Raw genomic sequence first — 14,585 nt, 5'->3', positions numbered from 1 at the left:
AATAAACACACATGCACTCCATGCTATCCAATGTTAATATATATTTTTGTTTGTACAAAAGCAAAACCGAAATTTAAAATGCAGTTTAATTAATGATTTTTTTTGTTCTTTTCTCTCTTCAGGATTCCAGAACTGCTGTGCAGTGAACTCTCTGGGAGCGAGACCAGTTCGTAGAGCCTTCTACTTGCTTGGCTTTTGGAGTTTATTGATGGTGGCCCTTTTCCAACTGGCAGGACGAGAAAATACTGTTCCAGCTCTTGTCGACAGTGTCAACAGTCGTTTGCTCCTGCAAAATGTTGCTGATCCCAGAACGCCAAGAACTGAAGCCAGTCCAACTACAGAGAATGTGTTACTTATGGATATGGAACCAATCGTGGACAAATCTCCTAGTCGCTCGGACGACATGATAGTGGAAGATATTCAGAAGCGTATGGCTAATTTACCTATAGTGTATTGGAATAAACATAAAAACAAACCTATGTTCTTTAAAAATGAAAGTTGTGCTAAATATCCAAGTATATATGATCTCCAATTCAACAATGTTTATTGGCAAAGCTTGCATACATCTAACGGAACCTTTCAGCTCTACGGAGCATACTATGACGTTCGCAAGTTTAGTAGAATAGGGCCAGCTGTGAGAATACTTGGAATGATAAACCGAATTGAACCTAAAGTAAAGACTTTTTGTCAGTTGTGGTTTGAATCTTCCAGGGAACCTGTATTCACAAAAGTTCTTGAATATAAATATATTTGGTATAAAAAATGGGGTAATTATAAGCAAGGCATATACCAGCCATATTTAATAGCTTGTCAGATTCCCTCTCAATACCACAAGCAAGTACCCTCATCTGTTTCTTTAGTTGAAAAGCCGTGTGACATAGCCACTAATAATCTTCGCGTGATTTTTAATAAACCGGAGAAAAAGAAGGGATTTGCAGTGTGTGTGAAGGGTTTGGATTTCCTCCACGAGGATCTGTCCGTTCGTCTCGTGGAATGGATTGAACTTTTGTCCATTCTTGGTGCTGAGAAAGTGTTCCTATATGAGCTTCAAGTTCATCCTAATATTTCAAAAGTTCTAAGCTATTACGAACAAAGAGGTATGGTAGAAGTAACACCTTTAACTCTACCAGGGGGGCAGCCAAATGTTCCTGGCTTCCAACATTTGTACCTTACCAAAAAGGTCAATCATAAACGTCAAAATGAACTTATTCCTTACAACGATTGCCTCTATAAGAATTTATATACATATGAGTATATAGCTCTACTAGACATTGACGAAGTTATTATGCCGATGAAAACCATGTCCTGGAGAGAATTGATGAATGAAGTGCTACCCAAAGCTCTTGCTATTAAAAACGAAACGCGAGCATCATATAATGTGAGAAATGTATATTTTCTGGATGATTTCATTCATTCTCATGGGTGGTTTAAGAATATTCCTAGATATATGCATATGCTTCAGCATGTTTATCGTAGTAGAAATTTCACGAAACCAGGACAGTATGTCAAGTGTTTTCATAATCCAGAAAGAGCACTAACACTTCATAATCATTTTCCACTTGCTTGTTTAGGATCTGGTTGTACTTCTTATCCTATCAACACAACGGATGCCCAGCTACAACATTATAGAGCTGATTGTGTGAAAACATTGAAGAAATCGTGCGAAGAATATCGAAAGAACAGCGTTCTGGATACTACTATCTGGAAGTTCAAAGATAAGTTAATTGCAAGAACTACAGAAACATTAATGAAACTAGGTTTCTTTGGTCATGGTATACGTAATTCTCTTTCACAGTTGGACCCAAGTCTTGCGGATTCTAGTTCAACTAGGACGTGATCTATTATTTCATTGCTCAATATATTGTCTAGGCATATCCAAGGAAAGGGAGAAAAAACTATAGACACTATAATCAGTGTGTAACTGACCGTCCTAAAAAAATAAATAAATAAATAAAATGTTTTATCTGATCCCAATTTTGCTGGTCATTCATCAAATAATTAGTCAGTGTTTTGTTTCAGTTAGTGGGTGGTAAGATTTAGAAAAAAAAGCATTTCATACAGTGATTCGAAGATACAGAGGACAAAAATGAGATTTATGCACCTTAAGAAATTGAGGGGAAGGAAAGCGTTTATAATTTAAGACCTTGTTGAACTTAATATTCGCACTTATATACGACTGCAGTTTTTACTAGAGGGCTCTTCTAATTTTAACTAGTGTAGCACTAGAATTACAGAGTGAGTGTAATGTTTTCCTACTATAGAGCTGAGTAGATATATGGTAACTGCAGTTCTTTTTCAGCAGTACTTGGACAATTTAATGAATGTATTTTTAAATTATATCTGTGATATTAATGTGCTGTACGGATACCATACATGCAGCTCTAAAATTTATATATGGTTTCTTCCATGAAAACAGCTCAGTATAATATATATATATATATATATATATATATATATATAATATGTGTGGTTGAGTGTATTGAGGTGCTTCAGTACAGAGTATGCAAAGATTTCTTCATGTGAATAAGTCCTGTTCCTATCGAACAAAATAAGTCACTTAATGTCTAAGTCCCCATTTTGTGCATATGCAGTGTTTCAATATAACATTATGTAGTCAAGGTTTTTTCAGGAACAACTGTATTCTTCCCGGTGGATTTCAGTTTGCTATTATGAGTTCTTTTTGGTAGATATACATATGAAAGAAACGACTAGGAAGAGTGCCATTTTTAGTCACGATAGAGCTGAAGTTTTTAATTTTTGTAATTTCAGTTTTTTTTTTTTCATTTTTTGTAACAGTGAGTGAGTTTTTAAAGACACTCGTAAACATTCGCTCAAAAATTCGGGTACTTTGGTGTAGAGTTGACAGGTCCCAGCTTGGTGTCATAAAGTCGGTGAGTGAAATGTAACATACATGTATAGTCTGAATCGTTCGAACTGTAGTATTAAATGAATACTTATTTGTACAATAAACACTTAAGTTCAAGTTTGTTTTCGTTCAGCGAGATGAAAGTTGTCGTGAGATTAAAATTATTAGGCAAAGTAAAAATGTATCTTTAGTTGACAATACGCATACTCACAGACTTAAGCACGAGTTCATATGCAAATATTACAAGTATTGCTTGTAAACTCTGTCGAACTAACTGTTTACATCAACCAGTGCATGTGTAGATATGTTTCTTTTTTGTACGACGATTAGCTTCAGTGAGTATGGGATTATATATTATTTATCTGTGCAGTAAATGTGTAATGTGCGTGTTTCTTGTTCCAATATTGGGCAATTGACTGTCATTGGCTATTCAGTGGCCTATAAAAGAAAATTGTGTATGTTGTGTGTACAGTTTTCATTTAGTGTTGTTGTGTTTTTCATTCGATTTTTTTTTTTCGTAGTAAGTATGATTGTGGCACTAGCTTTACAAATGCAACGAGTTATGTAAAGTGGACAATATTAATGATACGACAAGTCCATTTTGTAATAATTCTTAATAACAAATAATATCTGACATCACAACACCTAATTTAGTTCTATTAAGTTATTTTACATCACATTGTTTTTATTACCACTTTAGGTACAGATATTTCTAATAACTATCGAGTAGTGGAAAAACAAATGATTGCATCTCCCTATCTTAAAATTGACATTGTGATTATTTATACAGATTCTAGTGTATTACATCTAACCTATTAGCACACGTAGTTATGTTCCATTATAATTGACATGAAATAAATACTCATAATTCGATCTTGTCTTAGCGTACTTGAGGCTTATTAAGTTTTCGTATAAAATTGAACCTAAACAATACTTTTGTAGATATTTTGGTACTGATACATACATCAAGTATTGTAAGTGTATTTATGTGGTTAACGACATTTTTGAAACAAAATCCATATGTTTTCAATGATACTGAACATACGAGCAGCCAATAAGTTAATAATCATCTACGAAATAACATAATTTAAAGGTAAAATCATAAATTAAAGAAGCACATCATTTGTAATTATATGAAATATTCAAATTTGTAATTATATGAATTATATGTATATTGTATATATTGAATTAAGTTCCTTTGCAGTTTTTAAGTTAGTATCGTTCTAAGAGTGATTGAAATACAAAAAGAGAGAACAATATATATCAATTTTCCTTGAAATTGGGAGATGCATCATTTCTGTTTAGTGTTTTAGTTTCCAATAATGTTTGGCTTCATTAAGCTGGATTGTGTGCAAAGTCCATTATATTAGCAACTAAATTATTGTAAATTTTATTGATAAATTATTAGAAACAGCACTATCTACCTACTTATTTTCAGTTTTCAATACAAAATAAGTATTATTTAAAGAAAAAAATCACTATATACAAACTTACAGAAAAAAATAATATATCAAATATTTAATAAGTATTGTTCGTGTCTATGATGCATAGTGGTAAAACGTTATATTGTGGTATTTCGCTGCATATGGAATGGTACATTGACGTAAAGAAATGTCTTGTTAATAGTTGTCATTTGAGTTACGTGGAGATGGACTCTCTTGAAATAAACGTGATTTCAAAACATAGTCCTTATCCCGTATTTTCATCTAAATGCAGTTGCCCCCTCATTAAAATGGTAAATGTACAACGTTGTTAAATCAAACGATGTCGTGACATTTGTACGAAATACCAAACTAGTGGAACAGTTTAAAATTTCCGAGTATTTTCTGGAATCAAGGACATTATGTTTTGAAATGAACTATGCAAATTTTCATTTACGACGTTTCAATGGAAACCACATCATGTGTCGTTCTGCTGTTTTCCAAACTCGTTGCTGGTTACGTGTTCCATGGTGCTTGTATTATGTTGCCGTCTTCTTAATGGCAATGTACTCATAAAATATATATTTAAACAAATCTATAAGCAAGATTGTTGTTGTTAAAATCGAATAACCTCTTCAGTTTGATATAAGAAAATAAACAATACATCTGAAATTAGTTGAATTGGTTGCAAACTAGAGAAACAATACCGTTTCTACGTACGATTTTTTTTTTCTTAGGAAGATAATAGGAAGGAAATAAGTTTGTATGTGTTTTACTTTTGATTCCTTTTGGAATCAGATTGTAGTAAAATTGATAGGTACTAATTTCAGCACGGTACTATTAGTAAATTTTGTAGTCGTATTTGTGTTCGGTATTCTTTAGTTTGCAACCAATAGTGCCAAAGTTAGAAAACCAAATTTATTTATGATGGTTATAAAAATAAAATGAAATGATTTTGTACCATTATACCCTATTTTCTCCAATAAAATGTTGAAATATCATTTTATTTATTTATTTTTTCAACTTTGAAAATAACATACAGATGCAGCGTCAACCTGTAACCTTTTTCCCAATCAAAACAAACCATTTAGAATTTACCATTCTTTTTTTGAACAATTTGACCCGTTTTTTTTTGTTAGTGCCAAACCTTGCAACTTTTCATCCAGTTCCTATTATCAAATCTGCGTAAATTTTGTGGGGTGTATATATCTGATGAAAATGTAGAAATAAAAAACATATACGTATTGTATTTGTTAATATATATATAGTAGGTGGTTCAAGAGGATACCACAACATACAATTTAAATGGTGTGAGAAATGCAAAGTAAATTCTGTAGATATGCAATGGGGAGGAGGAAAACGTAACAAAGCATATTCCAACTTTAGAATTATCTTGAAATTTACATCTTAGATTTGAGCTAGATTTCTTAAAAGAGAGTAACCATGGATAGTAATATATTACTCTAGCATATGATTTCTTCACAGATTCAGTGGAGTAATTAATTTTGATGCAGATTTATTCCTAACTATATTATATTAATTAGATTTCCTCTCATTCCCCACTACTCAGTAGAATTGAAATTTTGTTCATTTCTTTTGCGTGATAATATTGCATATCCATAGTTAGTATTCGTACAAATTTAAACTACTTTAAAAAATCATTTTAGGGAAGTGTATCTATCAAAACTAGTATAGACATTTTACTGGAATTAATGATGGGTGCAAGAAAGTGATTTATGTAGGTTTTATGTTCCAGGAGATTCATTATGGTAGATCTAATAATTTTGAATAAATTAACTGATTCTACTTTTCTGGGTCCGATATATCGATGCATCAGCTTAGGGGTACAAGAAATCAATTTAGTCTCGTTTCGACTTTAAAAAAATAAAGTTCGATCAACCTGAAAACTTATTATGGTAGATCTATGGACTCAAATGGGCTGAATGTATCGTTTTAGTACGATGATTGAAAGTTGAATCTCGACCTCGTTGAAACCAAGGACAGCTTCGTAACACTCATATTAGGATAATATGTGGATTTCGATGAAATAGAGTGGATGGGAATGCGGAACTAACCCCAAAATGGCACATAACCTAAACTACATTGAATTTTAAACGCAAAGTATTTTATTAAAAAGTTATACAAACTCTAAACGGCATTAGCCCTGAAAATCTCTTGTGACACTATTATCGCTTCCATGTCAAGAATACTATAGCAGTAGAAAAGTTAGGTAGCTAACACAGCCATGTTACTCGAATATTTAAGTTAGTAGTTTGTAGCAAGGGTAGCCACAGAGATCAATGAGTTGTAACACACAATGTGTCATTGAAAGTTTAAGTGATCTTACAAAAGCAATGGAACTGAAATTTATGAGGAACTTTAAAACTATATTTAAAACAAGTATTAATTAATACAAAAACAACGCTTCATTCAAGGCCACACCCAATGTTTAAGGGGGAGGTATATTGAAGTACGATCCATTGAATCGGTTTAGAATCAATAGTTGGGTTTGAGTTTTTGTATTTTTCGTCATTATGGAACGTCTTGTTTACAAAGGACGGAACCTGGTATTAACGCAGACTCCGAAACACGACCGGGGCTTGCAAAGCGAGCCCACAAGCAGCTATAGGCCGTTTTCCACCTTCAACGAAGTTGGATTATAAGATCATGCCATCGGTCTCAGCAGCAATAGCTGCTATTTTGGGGGAAACGGGCGAGGTATTATCTGTCAGGAAGGTAAATGTACACCTATTTTTCGAGTCTGGCATTCCTGCGCTACATCTGTGGAGAGTATGAGAATTAAATCAATCAAATGTTTACTGAGGGGCAAAAAGAAAAGTTTAATCTGAATAAGACATTGCAGAGGGGCACAAGCTGTGAATACGAATAGTGCATAGTGTAAATAAAGGACGACACCGAAAGAAAAAGCCAGAAACAGCTGTTAAACTTAGAAAAAAAGAGTAATTGTCGAAGTGGGAACATAAAACACAAATACAACAAATACGCCGACAACCAAACGTTTACCGTGCCATGATCTTGGTGTAGTGGTTAACGTGCTGGCTTACAAATGCAAAGATCGCCAGTTCGAATCCTCGTCAAGGACATTTTTAAAAATTTTTGTTAATAATACATACAGCTCATGACAGATGGTAAAAGAGTTTTTCGTAGCAATTATTATTGGTAATGTTTAGTACTGATAATACTTTTTGTCTTTGGGTATTGCTTTTATTCTTGTCTTCATTTCGAAATAAAAGAATATCCGAACAAATGCCACCAAAATTCCTCATATTTTGAATGTAAACGCCATTTGCAATTAGTAAAAAATAAAAATTGAACGTTTCGATGTAGCTGCAAAAAGTAAAAAGAAAAACATGGAAGTGGAGTGTTCGAATCCATACTCATGGTTATTAAAAATACAATTTCTACATGCCTTACACCTCCCAACCACGTTTCTACGTTAGCAAGTGAGAGGTTTGTGTTTAGGTTAGGCTGGTCAATACGTTTTGCAAAGAGGCCCGGTTTAGCTCTGACGCACCACAGGTGCGAGAAGGGAGCAAAACACTTTATCTCTCTCCCTCTGTGTATCTATTTATCTATCTATCTGTATATATATATAACGCTATTTGTGAATGCCATAACCACCCTAATTTTCAGCGGACTGAGACAAAACTTGGCACATACAATAATTGTTGAAATATCTTGATGAGTTCGTTAACCAGAATAATCAGATGAAAATGTTCAAAATGGCGGCCCTTCAAACTCTTAAAAACTTCCAAGGGAACCAAATTTCGCCCATAAATAGGTATCAGAAAGTTTGAATAACTTTTCCTCTTTTACTGAAATATTTGTGTGCAGGGACTTATTAAAATATTGGACCCGATTAATCGCCTAAAGAAGGTTCACGCCCTTTCGCTACGGTCATTTTTTTTTTTTTTTGCAGGAGGGGGCTATTTTCGTATCAGAACAAGATGATTGTTAGTGATGATAAGAAGTTACACATTGAAAGTGAAGTAACTTGTGAAACGTGTCATTTGAAAGAATAATATAATAAATGTGCTTTTCTCTAACACAGAGAACTGTAAATCATGTATTTCGAGTTCGGGTTCGTGAATGGCGAGGAGTGTTATTTGATTTGCTTTTTAGTAACACATTGCAATGCAAATATAGGTAGGCAACATTAGTGGTAAGTAAAATAATAATAATAATAATATAATAATAGGTGTTGCTTGTGGCAAGGCAATATCTTCCTCAATTCTTCTTCAAACGTAATGATTGTAACGTCATATCTCCCTTACAAACAAAATATTAGCAATTTATATCGAGAGAACGAGAAACTGTTGAGTGATGGGAGCATCGTTGGATAGTATGCACTCATAGTACTCAGAAAAATAAGCGATTTCAATGCAAAATGAACGAAGAGTCTTTGTCGTGGGTAGTCATGGAGCCACGGCAGAGCCCTCTTTAGGCAAAATGTCGATAACTTATATCGAGAGAACAGGAGGTGATAGTGAGATGGGACCAACGTTGGACACCGTGGACCCATAAGGTGCATCGAAAAAAATAGCCGGGGGCGGGCGCCAGCCAGCGTTACTTATTTCCACATAAGATAAAATTATATTGTCGAAATACACAAACGAGTTAGCTACTAATATTTCATATTATTATTATTATTATTATTATTATTATTATCATCATTGACAGCGTCTTTTCGTTACGTGTGCATGTTTGACATGAAACCAAAGAGAAGATCCATCATTCGTAGAAAGAATAAGAATAGTCACTTACTTTAACTGTGAATGACAGCGAAAAATACGAAAAGAGTGACTACCGTATGTAGCGAAAACAAACAAGACTTTCTCTCAAATGGATAAAAAATCAAGCCGAGATAGATTCGAACTCGCATGGACGGCGCGAAAAGCCAGTTCATTGTCCACTTTTTTTTAACTGACTCACCGAACGTGTTTCATTAACTTACTTATTGCTAATTTTACTTGATTCACTCGTTTAACTTGCTTTTTCTAATAACTTATAACGACAGGGACACGAACACATAAACATCGAGGACAGTAAAAAAATCATTGATGCTCTCTCGCCGGGAATCGAACCCGGGACACCATACACCGAAGGCGCACGTACTAGCCACTAGACAGCGGGGAGGGCACCGTTCACTCCCTGTGTCGTTAGAGATTACGACCACTGTATTGCCAGCTATCACTTCTGTGGGTTGTATACTATGATCACATGTTTCTTCTTTGCTGGAAGAGTTAAACCTACATTCTATGTAATACATGAGGTATTTAAACCTACATGCTCTACATATAATGTAATAAAAGGGTCATGCTGGGAATAAGAAAAAGAACATTCCTTGGACAAAACGGAAACTATTGGTATCAGAAATATTTATCTACGAAGCATGCGCAGTAGTATATTTCAGAATAGTTACTGTTTAGTTCAGTAAACGAAGAAAAGGGTAAAAAAAGCAAATATGTCGCGTCAACGAGATCGACCAGAGTTGACAGAGGCAAAAGCAGATGTGTAGTAATACAACAACTTGGTTAAATTGATAATTGGTTCTTTATTCTGTAGTATATCGTGTCACAACTTTACGGGAGAGCAGAGAAAGAAATGAAAAATGAAATGAAATCTTTAAATTTTAAGTCCCACGGTTATGCCGGTTAGGCTAAAGGAGACGGCGATGATGAGAGATGAGTGAAATGGTGGAATGAATAAAGTGGGAGGAAACGGGAGAACCCCGAGAAAACCCACGTGCACGGTGTTTGTCCACCACAAAGTTCACTTGGCGGGGCTGGGATCGAACCCGGGACCCCAAGCACCAGAGGAGCAGAGAAAGACTTACTAACGCTATCATACAGTAAGCTTTAGTAACACGATCATATAGACACAAATGGATGTAACTGTGAGTACTACAACTTGGATTTAACGAAAACCGTTTAGATATTCAGTGGTTTGCAGGGTTGTGTAAGACACAAAAAGATAAGACACAATACAATTCTTCATACCTCAGCTTCCAGTAGCTATACATTATTCGGCGTAAGCTCTAAACTCCGATAAACAAAATATTTGTATCCTTCCGCTTGTCACAAATACGATTGGCTAGTGATGTATCACTCCCACTCTCCACGGGGAGGAGCAAATTATACACGTGCATTTTTAAATACTGTCTCGTGTTGTCCAGATACTTACAGCAGCAGAAAAGAAACTCGAAAGATTAAAAAAAAAATTATTTGAATTTCGCTCGTAAACAATCGTTGCTTAGTGAGTAAAGGTTTGCCTTGTTGGTGTTTCACCACAACACTCGCGGAACTGAGATTCATGCCAATCATCTTTCAAACTATAAAAGCAGAACAGGCGTCCACAGTTGAGTAGGCGCCAGAATTACTGCGCATGCTTAGTGTTTATTTCTATTGTTTCATTAGCCACACTCAATTGCAGTATTATTAGATAATCCGTATTATATGTTTGTCATTTATAATAATATAGCAGTTTTATATGAAGCTTCATAGTAAAAGAAATAATGCAATCACACGAACTATTTTGCGGAGGAGTACAAGCGTCGGTAGGACAACAGCAAATCAGCGAGATTTAGTTTTACGTGTCTTTGTTTATCGATGTTTAGAGCTTACACCGAATAATATATAGATACATGCAATTTCTGGTTAGATACTAAAACTGCTGTCGGATTTTAATACATGACGTATTGCAGGATACAAAATGCTTCGCATTACTTGTTTCTTTGTAGACAGCTACTAGCTTAGGTTCTGAAAGGTTGTGTATAAACTAGGGATAGCCAATTCCGGGTTTATTACTTTCCGGACTCCCGAAAGTAAAACCAAACAAATTCTGGAATTCAGAAAATTCCGATTTTGGAATAATTCCCGAATTCGGAAAAATCCGGAATTTAGAAGTTTCTGATTTCCTTAACATTCCGGAATTCGGAAAAATCCGTTTTTTTCGAAATCCGGAGTTTTTCTCAATTCCGGAATTTTCTAAATTCCGGATTCTTCCCGAGTTCCGGAATTCTTCTGAATTAGGGAGTTTAACTGAACTCCATAATTTTCAGAAATCCGGAAAGTGAAAGTTCTGCTACCGAAAAATGAATTTATTTTGGTTAATATGAATCGTGGCGGAAATAAGTCTTTGCCAAGGTAATGGCGACTGCTTTGAAAGAAATGGTGAGTATGAGAATTCAATCTGTCATATTTGTAGTTTCGTGTGGAGAAAAAACAAACTTGTGACCCAACGGTTTAAGAAAAACTCAAGTTATTAATGTAAACTTTGCCGACTTCATAAAAGAAATACGAAAGACATTTTGAATCGAAGAAATATAACATATAAGTTTGCAAGCGGAGACAAAGAAACCTAACGTAACCAGACTAAAACTGATTGTTTACCGCGTAGTGATCGTGGTTCAGTGGTCAAGGTGCTTGTGCGAATGCACGTTGCAATTATTATTTTTTTTTTTTTACTTTAGGATTTTTGATGGCGATTGATCAGCGATAACATACGTTTTATTATATTCAGATATTTGAATGCTCGGGTGTTTCAATACTTGAACTATCAAATCTTCAGGAATAATAATAAACTAATAATTATTATTATTATCTCGTAGAAGATTAAAAGCTAGAAGCTAATTACCGCTCAGGTCATACCATTACAAGCAGAAACGTGATATCTGGAAAGAATATTTCGGTTTGGTTTAACGTTGCTCACGAGAAGAGGAATTTCTCATCTTGTTTCTAAAACAAATAAAATAACATGGGAATTAACATTTTACATTCAAGACAGGTCAAGGCTATCTCAAATATTTCGTCTCTCTTTGGAGATGAGAATAGAGACGAGACGAAAAGTATCGTAAACATTTACCGTCTTGTCTCGATTCTCGAAATAGTGTATGTCCATTCTTTAAGTAACAATTGCTCTGTAGACTGAATCTCATAGGCTATTTCGTTACATTGTATTTCAGAGCTCAATGAATTACGTTCTGTGTATGTATTTTGCAGCAAAGCTTTTATATTTACCTCTGCATATCCTAAAAATTAGTTTATTATATGCCTTACTGTTCCCTGATATTCAGTTATATTTATTACAGTTATTTTCCTTAAAACATACAGTAGAATACTTCCTACATGAAACTTCAATGGAACGCTCTAGTTTAAAATGTTGGTAGTTACAGAGGTGTGTCTTGAAGGTACGGAACCCTTTCCCTGAAATCTCTACTTTTAAGTAAGTTTTGCCAAATTTCAATACAAGTTTAAAATTTTATAATAATAATAATAATAATAATAATAATAATTATTATTATTATTATTATTATTATATCAACACCGTGTATAATCTTTAAAAGATATGCGGCTTGTATCTGAATAGTAAAAGCTAATTGACTGTCGATCTCGGTCGTTGAGAAGTCTTCAGGATGGAAGGACATCGGTCACGTTCTGGGTTTGAGTCCACAAGGGGCAAGTATTCGGGCTCGAGCCAAAAATTGCTAAAAGTTATAGGCTTCAGCCAAACATGTTCAGAACAGCTGGGACCGGGTTTTGGCTTCTCAATGGCTCGAGCAGCTCGGCTTACAGCTCATTCACTATCGAACCGAACCGAGAAATGAGCCGAGCCAACAGCTCACCCACCCGAGCCTATTTGAGCCATCGGCTTAGTTGAGCTGAGTCGAAACGTGTCGATGGACTAGTTTCAACTTAGCTGGCTCGAACCGGTTCACATGAGCTGAGTAGGTGACCCATCCCAACTGAGAAAGCTCGAGCCATCGGCTCAATTGAGCTCAGTCGATGGCTCGTTCCAACTGAGCCGGCTCAGGTCTTCGTCTCAATTGGGCCGAGCCGACGGCTCATCCCAACCGAGCTGACTCGAGCTGTTGGCTCAGTTGCAGTGTTGGGCAAATTTCAATTGAATTAACAATTAACAATTAATCTGTAAATTTAATTGTTAATTGCAATTAACAATTGAAATAAGTAATGGTTAATTGTTAATTGCAGTTGGCCATTGAAAAAGGAGAATCAATAGCAATTGATCAATTGATTGAAAGTAATTGCAGTGGAAAGTAATTGCAATTGAATTCTGTAATTCAATTTCAATTGAAATTAATTGGCAATTGATTCAATTGCAATTGATTTCCACAGCAATTACTTTCAATTGATTGATCAATTGCAATTGATTTTCACTGATTAATTTTCAACACAGTAGTTCAGAGAGGGCGTGGGGCAATGAAAACTTTAGTCACGACCAATTGACTCACCACCCGTCGTGACCCACGACCCACCGTGACCCACTCTGACCCACCACCCACCATAAACCACTCTTACCCACTGTCACCCACAGACCCACCAAAACCAATTGTCATCAACTCTGACCCATGATTCACGACCTCTTCTCTACTGACTAAAGAGTTTAAACTTGTAATAAAACAAGCCTATAAAATTATCACTCATCGGAGTTTGAATTTCTACGATCAATCGCTCAAGCACCGCACTCATACAATAACGGCGGATCTGACCTTTCTAATATAAATAAAATAGAGTTTGTTCGTGTGTCTGTCTATCTATCTTTGTGCGGCCTGTGGACGATACGAGTGGACCGAAACTTTTCAAAATTTGGTCACGGGTAGCTTGGTCTAGGCCCCAGACCAAGACGAAGAGTTTTTTTTTTAATTTTTTACTAGGGGGTCTCCAGGGGACGCTTACCGGGACCTGCCTGGGGACCAGAAAGTCGACCGAGAGTTACCAAATTTTGGCCAAAGATACCTTGGTCCAGGTCCCACACCAAGGCAAAGCGTTTTCAACAAAATTCGAACCAGGGGGTCTCAGGGGGGCGTTTACCGGGACATGTAAAAGTAGAACGATAACAGTGTCGATTTCATAGTTTTCGCGGTCGCTGAGATCCATGGTGAAACTCCGATCGCATTAACTTCCAAATTCACCGTGTTCGGCTGCGGGCCGTGGGTCAACGGGGGGGATATCGAAACGTAAAAGTAATCCAAAATGACCGATATTAGTGTCAAATCCATAGTTTTCGCGGTTGCTGATATCAATGACGACACTACCATTAGTGATGACTTTCAAATTCATTCACCGTTGTATGCGGGCCTTGGGTCACCAGAGGGGGGAATTCCGAGACATATAAAAATAATCGAAAATGACGGATATTAATGTCAAATCCATAGTTTTCGAGATAGCTGAGATCAATGGTCAAACTCAAGACCACGTTTACTTTCATATTTAGCCCCCATCAGCTAAGAAAGGGGGGGCATTATAAAGGGGATCACG

General features: G+C 35.6%; 1 protein-coding gene across 3 annotated transcripts in view; it reads left to right on the top strand.

Annotated features, from left to right (window-relative positions):
* Positions 1–5,288, top strand: part of LOC145687846 (uncharacterized) — a 442,870-nt gene extending 437,582 nt beyond the window's left edge. For all 3 annotated transcript variants that reach the window (XM_081761314.1, XM_081761316.1, XM_081761315.1), the window contains one exon: positions 123–5,288. In XM_081761314.1, coding sequence (XP_081617440.1) covers positions 123–1,837 — 1,715 coding nt within the window. In that variant the 3' untranslated portion in view covers positions 1,838–5,288. The remainder of the gene's footprint in view (positions 1–122) is intronic.
* Positions 5,289–14,585: the final 9,297 nt, after the last annotated feature.

This window comes from Thermobia domestica, chromosome 6, assembly GCF_964235325.1.
Source record: "Thermobia domestica chromosome 6, izTheDome1.hap1.1, whole genome shotgun sequence".
NCBI lineage: Eukaryota > Metazoa > Arthropoda > Insecta > Zygentoma > Lepismatidae > Thermobia > Thermobia domestica.
The sequence above is the reverse complement of the archived record's forward strand: the minus strand, read 5'-3'. Positions and strand labels throughout refer to the sequence as shown.